General features: G+C 40.0%; 1 protein-coding gene and 1 long non-coding RNA gene across 3 annotated transcripts in view; one reads left to right on the plus strand and one right to left on the minus strand.

Moving 5' to 3' along the window:
• Window positions 1–15,499, plus strand: part of Samd12 (sterile alpha motif domain containing 12) — a 364,536-nt gene that overhangs the window by 201,788 nt on the left and 147,249 nt on the right. For both annotated transcript variants that reach the window (XM_050145134.1, XM_050145135.1), the window contains exon 4: window positions 1,819–1,959. In XM_050145134.1, the coding sequence (XP_050001091.1) occupies window positions 1,819–1,959 (141 nt within the window). The remainder of the gene's footprint in view (window positions 1–1,818; window positions 1,960–15,499) is intronic.
• On the minus strand, window positions 845–1,969 carry LOC126503442 (uncharacterized). Its single transcript, XR_007592294.1, has 2 exons — window positions 1,841–1,969; window positions 845–989 (listed from the first exon to the last, which is right to left on the minus strand). It is a non-coding gene; the product is annotated as an uncharacterized lncRNA (long non-coding RNA).

A 15,499-nucleotide genomic window follows, 5' to 3' on the forward strand; every position in this document is an offset into this window, starting at 1 on the left:
CACACACACACACTTTCCTCCCAGACAATGGTCCATGATTATGTCATCAATATTTCCATCCAATATGCCTGTGTACCTTACTTAGCCTTACCCGCCTCACTTCTGGGCACAGGGTTAAAGGGAGTCATAGCATGTCACAATATACAACTGGCTTTTTCTAAGTGGGAAGGGCCATGCCATTGTTCCTGGCTAATAAATGACTGTAGGCCAAGCATTCTGTTGGTCAAATGAGATACCCAAACATTTTTCTCTACCTTTGCTTTGATTATCAAGATTACCGAGGTCAAAGGAGGTAGACTGGAAGTCAACATGCAGAATAAAGCCAGGCACAGTGCCCTACCATAATTTCCTGTACTCATGAGTGTAAGGCAGGAGGATTTCAAGTTTAAGACAAGCATGGGCTACTTGGTAAGAACCTGTCTCAAAAGCAAACCAACAAAAACATTCGGGAAAAACCAGTGAGCTTTGCCATATAATTTTTAGCCACTATATGTGGCATATAACCTAGCTTATCTTGACCAGTCTTCTGTGCAAGGGTTAATGGGAAGGGAAGATGCAGACTGAATAGCACTGACTTTCCAAGCTGCTCACCTCCATCCACCTGTACCTATTCACAGGCTGCCCATTCAGCAGCTACATTCATGGTCTTTCTTGTTCCTTTGATGGAAATGCCCATTAACTTCACCTTCTAGTTATTTGGTTTCTTTTCTAAGGTGATAGAACATTTAAGTTCTTTTCTTCCTAAAGAAGCAGAGATGCAGTTTGTTAAGAAGCAATTCTAATGTAGATTTGAACACCAGTGTTAGAGAAGGCAGAGTGGTGTTTAGGAAAAGATCAGCACACACCCAAGACGTGGGTGCGGGCTTCTCACAGTCTCCAGCGTCGACATAAAACTTTACTTTACAGACTTGGCATTGATCACAGGCAGCGGCTTCTGTCTCTTCCTCTTGATAGAAATGATAAAAGATCCACAGGTGTGGCAGCCAAGGCTGTGGGAAGAGGGTAAAGACTTCTGTGGGCATTTAACAAGATCGCTCCCTCAGAGTAAGCTCTGGGAATGAAGTATGCTTATTTCAAGGTAGATGCACAGTAGGGCATAATTTGGGGACTTCATAAAAATCAAGGTAGAAGAAAGACAGGCAGATATCTGGGGGCAGGAATGGAGTTGGCATGCTGAGCCGCCAGGACCTAGATATGGGGCATCATAAGCACCAGCTCTCCTCCGTTTGCCCTCCTCAGTGCCGTCCCTCCCTTGTCTCCTCTTGCCCTTCCTCTTTGGGAGGGCCTTTCGGCCTCAGCAAATGTTGGGGTGAGCAGAGTTCCCCACAGCTGGAGTCAGAGAGTGAATGCCTTCAGATTAAAACCAGACCTTACATGTGTATTTCATGAAAGCAAAAATTGCTGTCGGAGTGCCCATAATCCTAGTGAGAGCATCTAGTTCTACAGCGGGGATGTCCATAAAGGTTCCACTGGCCAGCCTGAGAACCCATCACCCAGTGAAGAGTACTGTTTCCATGGAAACGTGTAACCGGTGACCCAAATATGCAAGTTAAAGTTTGCTATTTTATACCTACCTCATTGTTTGGGTCTACTGAGGGTTGCCACTATTACATAAAAGCCCAGGCTCTCTTTCCATAGGCAGGTTTTCCCTGTGCACATCATCAATCCATCAGCATAGACCATGGGGGTCTGTCTGTACCTCCGTTCTACATCAGCCGCACTTAGTTATAAACTTTTAATTTTTTGGTCGTGGCAAGCTAACGCCAAGATGCAAGCCATTCTCACTTGCCTCTCCCTCCATTTCTTAAACCCCCGCAGGGCGAGCCCTGCTGAGACTCACAGACAAGAAGCTGGAACGCATGGGGATCCTCCAGGAGAACCAGCGCCAGCACGTCCTGCAGCAGGTGCTCCAGCTGAAGGTGCGGGAAGAAGTCAGAAACCTGCAGCTACTCACACAAGGTAACCTGCTGCTTTCTGGTGGGCGGGTGCACGGGGACATGGGAAGACAGAACATGTGATCACAGTGACAGAGGGGAGCCAGGAAAATTGGTTATCGTTTCCGTACAGAATTTCCTTCATTAAAAGAAAAAGAAGTAGGTTAGCTTTAAAGACTACTTCGCTCTAAAACTTTCCAGTTTCACCGCCCACCAGAGAGAAAGATGCATAAATAGGTAATAGGCGCACAAATGGAACGATTGGCGCCAACGGTAAGGTTACCACGTACAGCTGCATAGACTGCTCTCTGTACAGCTCCAGAGAGTACCAACCACATCGATCAGGGGCCCGTTGCTCCCTCCAGAGTTGTGTGATGTTCAGGCTGCGCGGCTCAGAAGCACAGTCCTGGCTGCCCTCATCTGAACAAAAATTCTGAGGAGGTCTTAGCATTTGAATGATTCTAAGGTGAATATGGCCAGTGATAGCGCTGAGGTTTTGACGTATTTTGTTTTACTTTGCTTTTCATTGGCCAGGAGAGGGGAAATGTTTTCAGTGTGCCTTCATGTAACTGAATTAATGCATGCATATACTTCAGAGATTTTGAAGACTCTGTTAACCTCTTGCAAAGAAATGATTTAAAATGTAAACTAGAGAATTTAAATTTGGACTATTAAGGCTGTGTGACTAAATAATGTCGTGAAAACTGTCAATATATTGAGATCATGTAAGATCCCTACAACTTTGAAGTGTCAAGAAAATCTAAAATTTGAAGAAATCTCCAGTATACGTAACCTATACGTTTACATACTATCTGATAGCTATAAGCTTCCATCGACTGTACTTTTTCTTCTTTTGTTGCCCATCATGCATCATTTTAAATGAAAGGATGATAAAGTAAGTGTTTTTGAAAGCATTGAGTAGTTTTCAGTAGTGAGACTATAGTAATCGTATGCATGGTGGAGACATCTGGGTCAGCTAAGTTTCATGTTACTGCATTTAGATGAACCCAGTAACAGTCCATTTGCCTAGAGCAGCGGTTCTCAACCTGTGAACTCTTTGGGGGGTTGTGTAGCAGATACCCTGCATGTCAGGTATTTGCATTGTGACCCATAACGATAGCAGACTTGCAGTTACGAAGTAGCAGTGAAATGATTTTATGGTTGGCGGTCACCACAGCATGAGGAACTGCATGAAAGGGTCAAAGCATTGAGAAGATTGAGAACCGCGGGCCTAGAGGAAATGATGCGGAGCTTGGAGGATGTGTGCTGCAGAAGGATATACATAGATGGAAAGGGATGCAAACATGGTGTCAGCTCTTGAATATGCTTGCTCGAAGTTCATCCCTAGAGACTCCTGGTAGTGAGTCACAGCAATGGGACTGCTGACTAATCCGAATGTGACATATTAATACACCTTTAAGTTTCTTCTAAGAAGTAGATATAGATAATAAGATTTATGACAAACACTATTATGGTGCTCTTTCTTTCTTTTATTGATTTTTATTGAGTTCTCCATTTTTCTCTGCTCCCCTCTGTGCCTCTCCCCTCCCCTTCGACCCTCTCCCAAGGTTCCCATGCTTCCAGTTTACTCAGGAGATCTTGTCTTTTTCTACTTCCCATGTAGATTAGATCTATGTATGTCTCTCTTAGGGTTCTCATTGTTGTCTAGGTTCTCTGGGATTGTGATTTGTGGGCTGGTTTTCTTTGCTTTATGTTTTCAAACCACTTATGAGTGAGTACATGTGATAATTGTCTTTCTGGGTCTGGGTGCTCTTTCTAAAATGGAAAAACTCTACATAATACAGGCATTAAAAATACCTTTTAAAGAATACATAATATAAGAAAAAGATTTGAAAAATGAGGGGAAAGCATATGGAAAAGTTGATATATAGCTTGGCTCAATTTTTAAAAACACAGATTTTATATATTTTACATATGAATATCATGTAAGTAAAAGGGTGCATGATTATGCCATATTTTTATGATGATTGTCTCTGGAAAATATACTTGCGGATGATTTTACCCCTGTTCATTATTCTTGCCCGTGTTTTCCAAAGCCACTGTAAAGTCATAATGTTGTTTAATCAGAGCATATTAATTTGTAGCTCCTAGAGCATCCTTCTTTCCAGGTTCTATTTGGTGTCTGGACCTCCTAGGAGCATTGTTTTCCTCCTACGTTGATGACACGGGAGTAACTTACCTCATGGTGTCAGGTATTTTGACACAGAAATAAGAATAGTAACTACAACAGTTACTAAGTAGTCACGCCTTTGACACCATCCTCTACTCCTTCCCATTTACTTAGGCTGTATGTCACAAAACCATCTCCAGCATTCATTGCCCAGAAGTCTTCCTAGATGGTATGTAAGCCTACTAAGCTGAATGCCTGTCTGGGTTCTGGAAAGGTCCTAGCTTCAACCTTTCTCATTCTGGTGTTGGCATTTTCCCCTGTTGAAAAGCTACACGTCTGTATTCTTTCATCCCATTTCTTTCAGAAGAAACTTGCGCTCTCTAGCCCATGGGTATTTTTCTCTGATTTTTTTATTGCCTTTCTTATTGCTTGTCCTTCACATGATAGTGTTCACAATCACTTTACGTCAGGCGTCCTTTTAAAAAATTCACAGTGCTGTTGAAGTGATAATTTCTTTCTTTTTTTTTTTTTTAAGAAAAGGAAACAAAATTGACAAGCGGTGTTGAAGATTGATAACCACAGATGTAAAGAGACCAGGGGAAGCTTTAAATTATTTGGGGGTCTAGCTTTGCTCTAATAAGAATCAATGTTCCTTCTACTCAAGGGAGCTGGCTGGTTTAATATGCATATCATATGGCATTTCACTACAGGGGTGATACAATATTAAATATTTGATTCTGCAAACCCACAAATACTAAGCTACAGCAACAATATATGGAATGATTACAATATTTCACAATAGTTTTTTTTTTCAGTTTTTTTTTTTTTAAGTCTCTGGGCCTGTGTCTTGAGGAGAGTGACTTGTATTTCCAGTTTCTAGAAAAGAGACACAGTGCAAGGACCCAGAAAGTCGTTACTCTGAGGCAAAGCAGGTTTTTGTTGGTGTTGCTTGCATAAGCCAGTCAAGCTGCTACAGGACATAGCACAAACTACTTAGGTTATTGTGTTGTCGTTACTATTCTTATTTCTGTGTCAAAATACCTGACGAAAGCAACTTCAGGAGGGATGGGTTTATTTTGGCTCAGTTTGAAGGAATCCTTGGTGTGCCTGGTAGGATATACAGAGTAGGGAGAGCATATGGCCGCTGGTCACATTGTTTCTACATTCAGAAAGCAGAGAAAGATGGATCCGGTGCTAAGACCCCTTTCTCCTTCTTATTCACTCCCAAACCCCAGCCCACACAGCTCTCCCCCTGTGTTTCATATGTCAGAACAAGATAAAATCTCTCTGAGGTCCCCACCAAAGGTACTTATCCCATTCATGAAAATCCTACCCTTATAACTCAATCTTCTATCAGAGATCCCATCTCTTTAAATCATACCTTAAGGATCACAGATTCAATAAATGAATGCATTTGAAGGACAAAATATCTACTCTCTTACATTGGTATTTAACTTTGTGTTATTTTTAACCAAAACCAACCATTTTAAAAGGTGGTTATCATCTTTGATATAATTCGTGTGTGTGTGTGTGTGTGTGTGCGTGTGTGTGTGTGTGTGTGTGATGCACATATGGAGACAAGAGGTTGATGTAGGATGTTTTCTATCACTCTCCAGCTACCTTAGTTTGTACCACTGAACATTGAACTCACCCACTTTTCTAGATTGACTGGTCAGTTATGCTATGAAGACCTATCTGTCTTCACATACCCCCCCCCACACACACACACCACACACCTAGATTTTGTATGGATACTAAGAGTGTGGTTTTGAGTCCTTGCACAACAAGAACTTATCCCCTGAGCCATCTTTGCTCCCAAAGAACTCCCTTTTGTGAGGTAAGGATTTTATCTTGCAAACGACTGGATGTGTGTGTGTGTGTGTGTGTGTGTGTGTGTGTGTGTGTGCATGTGTGTGTATTTCCGTTTTTGGAGTCCCTTTACAAATATATAGATTTTTGGAAGAGCATAGGTGGCTTCCTTTAGAGAAACGGCTAAGTAAATCCTGGCACACATAGTTACTAGAGGTCTCTGAACCTGTAAATGAGGAATGAAGAAGGACATTTGGGAAACTGTAAATAATATAAAAGCACTACGCAGAACCATATGAATACTGTACATTTGCCAGAAAGAGAGAAATAGTCTCTCTCTGTACATTCTTTGTTTATATAAAAATACTGAATAATGTAGATGAAACTAATGTAAGTTACACCCAGGAAGCAGAGAAGGTGGCCCTGGAGAGAGGGTGCATGCTTCAGATGTCATTTTGAATTTGAAATATGAGTGTTTGAACTATTTTAAAGAACACATTTTATAAAATAAACAAGAAGGGAGAAAGGATAAATTTAACATTTGATATACCTGGATTTTATATCCTGACCTGAACATCCAACGCTGTCCCTTCAGGAAATTAGTTAAGCTCTCTGTGCTCCCATTTCCTAACTTCTGAAATAGAGAGGAGTAACTCTGACCGACCAATAAGAATACGGCAGGAATTAGCGAAGCTAAATATGCTTAGCCATTGGCCTTGTCACATAATTAAACCGAGTGTGCATTTACAACATGCCTCAGCATTTTCATGCCTTTTCTGAAATGCTTTATCTGACACACAGCTTAATAATATTCACTTAAGTATACACTAAGATTTTGCCCCACCTTTCTTAATCTACTCCTTCTAGGTGCTGATAAAAAGACAAAATAAATCAGAAGACTTTTTCCAAATTACAAAATGGGTGCTTAGTAAATGTCAGTTTTTACTCGCTGTTCAGAAACCATGACAAGCAATCTTAAAACACTCATCCTCTGAAACCAGGGCCATCTTGTCTTCAGTTCATGCCACCCCTCCTGCCATTGACAGTGGCCCCATAGCTCTCTGGCATTTATAGACAACATCATCAATGCTTGCCCTTGTTTTCCTGCTATACTCGTGATACCTTTAGGGAGATCATCTCTACCGAAAGAACCCTTCGTTCTTCTGTGTTCCATCCGTGAGCATCCAGGATGTCAGTCTGGTGATCACGTTTGATTAACTGCGCCTGCTGGACACTCAGCCGGGGCAGAACACTCACAGTTATGTTTTGGGCAACGGCTCAGAAGTCATTCTGACACTATACTTCTGCTTGACTCATCGGAGATGGGAGTAGGGGTGTGCTTTATACGGCACACAACACTGGTACAGAGTGTCCTAGAATCCTTCAAGTCTATCCACATTGGGTGATGTAATGGGCATTCTTGGCATTTTAATAGTAGATATTGTTTCTGTAAAGCAAAACTCCCCCAAAGATACTGGATGTGATTGGTGTAGCTAATGAGTTTTCAATGTTTACTATACACAGAGCATGCACAAGCTGTCGCATCAACTCTTCATGTTTCTCCGCCTCAGCCCCTACTGTTTGCTAGTCTCAATATGCATATGAGGGGCGGTGACAACAGGGAAACTCCCATGCCCAAAGCTAGACAAATCTTGATAAGAGCATAGCTAAGGTCTGTCTGAGTCCAGAGCAAGCTTTCTGCTTTCTTCACATGTTTCACTGCCCTCTTTCAGAACTGACTTTTCTTTCTTATACAGGATTGCATAAGACCATTTTCATGCAAGTATATAGTGTAATTCCCTTTTCACAATTTGCTTTTATTTTACAATACATGTACACATATATATATGATATTACATACCTATAATGTCTAGTACCCACAAATGAGAGAAATAATGCAATCTTTTCCTCCTGTAATAGACTTAATTTACTTGATTATCTCTAGTAGAACCCATATTCTTGCAAATGATAATAACTTCATTCTTTTTCTTTAAATTCTTTTTATTTTTTTAAATTATAATTACATCCCTTTTATCCTACCTTTCTTCCCCACAATTCTTCTTTATGTGTAAATTATCCCACTGTACATATGGCTCATGTTTTCTTTATCCATTTTTCTATTGTTACACATTTAGGTTGGTCTTATAATTTGGCTTTTGTGACTAGTTCTTCAGTACACATCATTGTGCAAGTTTTCTGTGATAGGTTGTCTTAGCATCATTTAGGTGTAGACTAGGATGTAATATAGCTGAGTCATGTGTAGGTCTCTAGTTAGTTTCTCAAGGAGCCTCCATGGTGACTTCAATAAGAGCTGGACCAGCAGTTTAAAAGCTTCCTTTTTTGTCTGCATTTCTGCAAGCATTTGTTATTTATTACTTTATTATTGCCATTCTGACTTATATGAGATGAAATTTCAATGCAGCTTTTTAATATTTATTTTTTGAGATCATTTATATACAATTTGCTTAAGTGTGTGTGTAAGGATGTGCACATGTCACAGCATTATTCTGAGGTCAATAAGAAAACTTGTAGGAGTCAGTTATTTCCTTTCACTGTGTGGGGTCTGGGGATTGAACTCGGGTTATTAGTCTTAGTCTTATATATGCATATAAAATCAAGTATAAGTGGAAGTCATGTGCATGCAGTACCCTTGGAGGCCAGAAGAGGGCTTTGGATCTATTGGCTTTAGAATTATAAGCATTTGTAAACCACTGAAAGGTAATAGGTACTCTGATGGAATACCAAGAACTCTTAGCCACCAAGCCACCTCCCCAGCCCTTGGATACATTTAGTTTTCTTTTAAATAATTTTTAATGTTTTTGATTTCTAAGATTGGATTATTTCCTTAGCACTGAATATTCCTTTAAAAATTTTTTTTTTATTTTTGAGATTATAATTACACCATTCTCCCCTTCACTCTTCCCTCTTCTCCCTCCAGACCCTCCCATATATATCCTTAAATGTAACCCGCATGGTCAGTATAATGGTTCTTGCATGTGTGTATTAGATAAGCAAGTGGTATGCTCTTCCCCGGGAAAGACTATTTCTTTGTTTTTGTCATTTCTTAGTTGCCTATAGTTTTGTGTAGACTTAGGGCCTTGTGGGTTTTCCCCAGTCCACTTTAGCGTGTCTACTGTTGTTGACCTCGTTCAGCTCATGTTTAGGCAGTCAGGTTGATGAGACTTTGTAAGTGTAACTATTGACATCACTAGGAAACAAAAACTTCACAATAAACTCCCTGATTGTCTGGCTCACTGGAGATTGTATTTGTATTTCTCTTATGGCTATGATGTTGGACATTTTTTCAGTATGTATATTGACCATTCATGCTTTATCTTTGTGTACTATCTGGCCATTTCATTAACTCAGGTATTGATTATGTTATTTAATTTCTTATTCTTTAGCCTTTTGAGTTCTTTGTGTACTCTAGATATTAACCCTCTGTCAGAGTATAATTAGAAAAGCTTTTCTCTCATTCTATATGTTGTCTCAATTGTTTCCTTTGTCGTGTAAAGGCTTTTGAACTTCATGAAGTGCCATTTACCAATTGTTGACCTTAGATCCTGAGTAACTAAGTCCTACTCAGAAATTGTTTGTCCATGCTGTGTTTTTCCTATTTTTTATCCACCATCAGTTTTAGTTTGGGTCTTTTTTTTTTACATACAAACCACAGTTTCCTCTCTACCCATCCTCCCATTAGTTAGGGTTATAATTTAAGGCTTTCAATCTATTAGGAATTAACTTTGTAGAGTGTGCAAGCCTTAATGTAAGACTGTAAACTAAAACTTCAAACCCATTAGAGAATGGTCAGAGTGAAAAACACATGTAAAGTAAAGTAGAGAAATCAGAACCCTTACTCAATGATGAAGAGAATGAAGAATTGGATAGCCACTATAGAAAACACTATGAAGGTTTATCAGCTAATTAAAAATGGAATTACGATCTGATACCACTTTTGGATAGGGCCAAATGAAATCAGAGCAGAAGATTAAACTAGTATAAGTACACTTGTGATCATTGCATCTCGCTGACAAAGGGACAGAAACATAACAAATATTCACCTTAAGATGAATGAAGAAAATAGAAAATACAGGGCATATTCAAAATGGAATATTATTCAAAAGTATTTAGGAAGAAGGAAATTCAGGTACAGGCTAAACAGATGAACATTAAGGAAGCTAGTTACAGATGACAGAAACAGAAGAACTATCAAGAACTACTGTTGAATTAGTGTTTGTGGGTACAGGTTTGCAATATTGAAATGTTACATACATCTATTGCACTACAATATCAATATACGTAGCAATACTGAAACTTACTCATAGAAATAATTAAGATGGAAAATTTAATGTTATGTGCTTTTTTTTTACTATAACTAAAGGAACATCTGAGCCATAAAAACATTGACTCATGTTCAAAAAGTCAAGAGCATAAACTTGGTATCATCAACATTTTTGTTGCTATTCTTGAATTTTCTGTATTGAGTTATAAATGTTTACCTCAATACCAGGAGTACTACAATAAGATATCACTTTTTTGGTATCTGTTTTCAATGACTTACTCAGCTACAGAAGTCAAAATTGTATAAAAATATATCAGCAATTGGTTTGGGTAAAAATCAGGCAGTATAAAGCAATGTCTCATGGCAGTTAGGGTAGATGATAGTAGTAGATATAGCTGTCTTCAATATCTTTATAATTATTGCTTGCAAAATAGAAAAAGATAATGGGAGAGAGAGAGAGAGAGAGAGAGAGAGAGAGAGAGAGAGAGAGAAGAAAAGCATGGTATTTTTTAAATCAGGGCCTGCCTGTTTGGGCTTATTAAATATTAGTGTTTCTCAAATGGCTGTTGCTACTTTGTCCAAACATATATTTCAAAATTTAGTTGGGAATTGCATGGCCAGATGGACGACTCCAGTGTCCCGTCCTTTGGAAAGACAAAAATTGGAAGCATGGCATTCAGATCCAAGAAGATTTTTCAGAACTCTGTGTACCGTTATAATGAGAAACACCTATGAGATTAGTAAAGCGAAACTGTAGGTAGGTTTCTGTGGGTTTTTAGAGATACCGCAACATAAGAGCTCTGACCTGAATGAATGCCTTAAGGAACTGACTAATCCAAATTAGAATAGCCCATCCGGGGAAGGTAGAACTGAATACCATGGGGGCAGATTGGAGAGGTGTCCCTAGGCACCATGTCTTTTGGAGCTGTAATTTGCCCTGCTCTCTTCTTATTACTTCTCTGTTATGCTTCCTGGCCAGCATGAGGTGAGTTGCTCTCCCAGGCTCTCCCTTGCATGGTGGACCACTTGATCCAGCAGTACCACTTTTGGATATGGCCAAATAAAATCAGAGCAAGAACTTCTGCTATAGCCCTCTGTATTGAACTAATGAGCCCTCTGAAAGAGTAAAATCCAACCTTTCTTCCTTAAATTATTCTCTTGAGTATTTAAGTAACAAATACCCCCAAGAGAACTAATAGCTCAAGGTTAATGCTTACATTACTTGTAGATGAGAGGTGGCTCAGTGGTTAAGGGCATTTCTTGCACTTCCAACGGACCCAAGTTGGGGTGTTGGAGTGTTCCAGCACCCATGTTACAACAGCTCGAGGGGATTTGGCATCTTCTTCTGGGTGATGTGGGTACCAGCACTCACAGGCACTTTCCCACCCAGAGAGACACACAACAATACACACACATAATATTTAAAATAAATCTTTTTTAAAAATGTTTATGTTACTCAGTAACCTATATTTAAGGCACAGTTTCAGCAGTAATCTTCCCTTTCACTCACTGTGCATATGTAATCAGTTGAAAATCCTCTGAGCTTCACTCGTAAGGTGTGTTTGCAGCCCCACCTGCCTCATTATCACCCCATCAGTGGTTCAATCCACCCCATCTTCTCTGAGACGATTAGTGTAACCTAGAAGTTATCCTCTGAGCAGTAGGGTCTACCCTACTCATTCAGTCACTTTCTCACTCTGATTGTCATGGTTAATATAAAGAGACCTCTGACAATATTATATTCATCCTTTCCCAGCAGGTGTATTCAGCCTTTGGCCTGCTGGCTACATGTAACCCATGATAGGTCAATATGACCCAATACAAAAATCATACGCCTGCTTAGAGCATTATGAGGGTTGTGTGTGTGTGCATGCGTGTGTGTATAATTGTTTCATAGTCCAGCTGCACAGTTCCTGAGTGTGTAATTTGTAGATGACAATATTGTATCATAATGTCCAAAGATTGGACATGACTGCAACATTTGGTGGCTCCCTATTGCCTCCAGAGGAAGATTAAAACTTCTTAGCATCCCATAGAAAGACATCTAGATATTTCATTGAAACATTAATGTTAACTGTGGGCAAACAGCTTTCTAGAGATCATGATACTTCAGATGTAAAAATAAGGTCAGAATCTGTTTCACGGGTTTATGGTGATGGGCTAATAAAACTTGGAAAAGGACCTAGCCTTGGTGAGCTGCCACCCCTTCTGAAAAGGTCTATCTCGTCTTCCTGGACCAATCACGTCTCACCCTGAATTGCTCCTTTAGTCACACTAATTGTGTATTTATTACGGAGTATCCCTTTTCCTTTATTTTCCTGATCCTGAGGCCCCATGGTAGGCACTAGAGACAAAAGGGAACACCTGATCTCATAATGAAGGTAGAAGCCATTATAGAAACATGCAGATGTGTAATGGCAGCACGGAAGCAGAACTTAGCCACAGCTGGGAACAGGGGGAATGACAAAGACTTGCCAAGGGTATGCCCCATGAACTAGCTCTTCAATGCAAAAGCATTTGCTAGGTGTATAAGTTCTGCCGTGCGGCAAAATGGGGAGTCTGGGTTATGATTGGGAAACCAAATATAGCCCGGAAGGATGACGTGCTGGGGCTAGATCTATAGCTGGAGTGATTGTCATGAGGTTCCGGGAGCCTAGAAGATCCAGCCTAGCTGGGAGAAGTAGGTCAACATAGGTAGGTGCTAGGAGCTGTCTTGTCCTGGACTCTGTCTCTTCCCCGCCAACCTGCCCCCCCTCCTCACTGCTGCCTGCTTGCCATTAGGTAAACAGGTTTTCTCTACCATATATTCTTCACCACCCAGATATGCTGACTCATTGCAGATCAAGAATCAATAAATCCAAATGACTGTGTATTGGACCCTCTGAAACTGCCGTCCCAAATAAACGACCCATGCTTTCCCACCTTTATGTTGCACAGGTCAGGTTCTAAGTCACTGCAACCAAAAAGAAACTGACAGGTCCTGGTGCCCTAGGACCACTCTGGCCCCTGTAAATTACAAATAACCTCTGTGATTGCCTGATTTTGCTAGGCTTGTCTACCTCCTAGCTTAGGGTCCAGCAAAATGTGGATCTTCTGTCAGTTTTTGGATTTAAATTTAATTGTTGCACTTTTCTCTTATTTTCTAGCTCAGTTTTATTTCCCGTGGTATCTTCTCTTAGTGGTAGATATAAATTTCAGTTTGAGTTGATAAAAACTAAAGGTAATTACCAAAGCCAATGTAGATCATCTTTTTCCATAAAAAAGCATTATCTAGACTATTATTTTTTTTCTTTTCCTACCTCTTTCCCATCCTTTGATGTGGGATTCCCCTCTGTATGCTGTGAATACCATTGGTTAATAAGAATCTTCTTTGGGCCTGTTACACTGCTTAATAGAGCGAAGCAGGAATTCCAAGCAGATAGAGAGGGAGAGAGTAGGCAGAGTCAATGGGAAGCCGTGTATTTGCTGAAGGAGACAGATGCCAGAAACTTACCAGTAAACCACAAGCATCATGGTAAAATATAAAATAATAGAAATGGGTTAATTCAAGATCTAAGAGCTAGCTAGCAATATGCATAAGCTAATAGGCCAAGCAGTGCTTTAATCAATACAATTTGTATGATTATTTCGGGTCTGCGCAGCTGGGAAATGAACGAGCACTCTCTGCCTACACTCCTTCCCCTAAGTATCATCTTCATCATCATTGCAATCTTCTTTATATTTACTTGGCTACCAAAGAAAACAAAGGCCCTTAAATTTGTAAGACACTCGCCCACATTGTTTTGCCTAGGATTTTAAATCCCTAAATGTTCTCCTCAGTGGCACTGTCATTACTATAAATAAAACTTTTCTCCTCTGACTCTTGGTGGGTAAAGATGTTGAAGGATTAGGCATAGAGGATTCAGTGAGATTCTCCTCCTATGAGTTGGGTCATTTACAACCTTATTCAGTATCATTTGATTATTATCTGCTGAATGCATGCTTGTTCTTCTTAATTTGCTCCAAGACAGTATATCTACAAACTATTACTTCCCTGGGCTTTCTCCTGACACGCTTCAAAATCTTCATTTCTTATTATGCAAATTTTATGGTGAAGAATCCTTCTAATTTTATCAACTCTACAAACTGTCAAAGAAATTCTCCTTAATGTGAGCCTTATGTGTAAAAGTCTAAGCACAGCCATCTTTTAGGGATTTTGAAAACCACACATCAGTTTATCAGTTGAGCTTGGCATTCACTCTTTTTCCATTTTCAGTCTGAGTCTATTATGGGCAATTAATACAAGAAGGTATTTTGTTTTAACCTGACTCTTGCTTAATAACTGTAGGATTTTTCATGACAGAAGTCTCTTTAGACAGTATATAGGAGAGATGGCCACATCCTGCTTCTCAGACTTGTGATGAGTAACAGGAATTCCCAAAGACTCCAAGTGCTTCTTTCTAGATGGCCACTTCTGTAGGACTAAACTTCAAAATTCTTCACCGTTATTCGTGCAATTCCAGAAAATGTTATTATGTTGTTACCTTTTTAAACCCTTTAAATTTGAAGGTTCTCAAAGAGTTCATGCATTAAAGGTAGATACATCCTGGATTTACTACAGTGACATTGGTTTCTTTCTTTAGAGTGAGTATAGAGGCTGCCACCCTGAAATCGAGGTACTGTAGTAGCCAAACGCTTTAGGGATGTTCGTTCGTTCTTTCTTTCTTTCTTTCTTTCTTTCTTTCTTTCTTTCTTTCTTTCTTTCTTTCTATTTTACATTTATTTTACTTACATATTTTTATGTAAATAACATTTATTTTCTTCATTTTTTCATTTATTTAAATACCAACTAGTTCCTCCTCCCTCCACCCCTCCTGTTTTCCATCTATTCCCCTCCCTATCCACTCCTCTTCCATCTCCATTCAGAAAAAGCCATGGCACATCAAGTAGAGGCAGGACCAAGTTCCTCCTGTTATGTCGAGGCAGGCCCTGTTATTTCAGCATGGGGACAGGTTACCAGGGAGAGGTCCTACTCTCACTGTTAGAAGCCTTCCTAGGAGACCAAATTACACAGTTGTCACACACATGTAGGACACCTAGGTTGGTTCCATGCTGGCCCCCTGACTGCTAGTCCAACATCCATGAGCACCTGTGAGCTCAGGTCAGCTGACACCCTAGCTGGTGCAATCCCTCCTCCCTTTCTTCCTCAAGATTCTCAGAGCTCCACGCAGGGTTTGTATGTGGATCTCTGCCTCTGCTTCCATCAGTTACTGGATAGAGTGTCTCTGATGGCAATTAGGAAAGTCATCAATCTGCTTAGAGTAGATGTCCAGTTTCAGGTACCCTCTCCACCATTGCTAGGAG

Source organism: Alexandromys fortis, unplaced genomic scaffold (assembly GCF_014885135.2).
Source record: "Alexandromys fortis isolate MF-2015 unplaced genomic scaffold, M_Fortis_MF-2015_v1.1 scaffold_2_1_26212458, whole genome shotgun sequence".
Taxonomy (NCBI): Eukaryota; Metazoa; Chordata; class Mammalia; order Rodentia; family Cricetidae; genus Alexandromys; species Alexandromys fortis.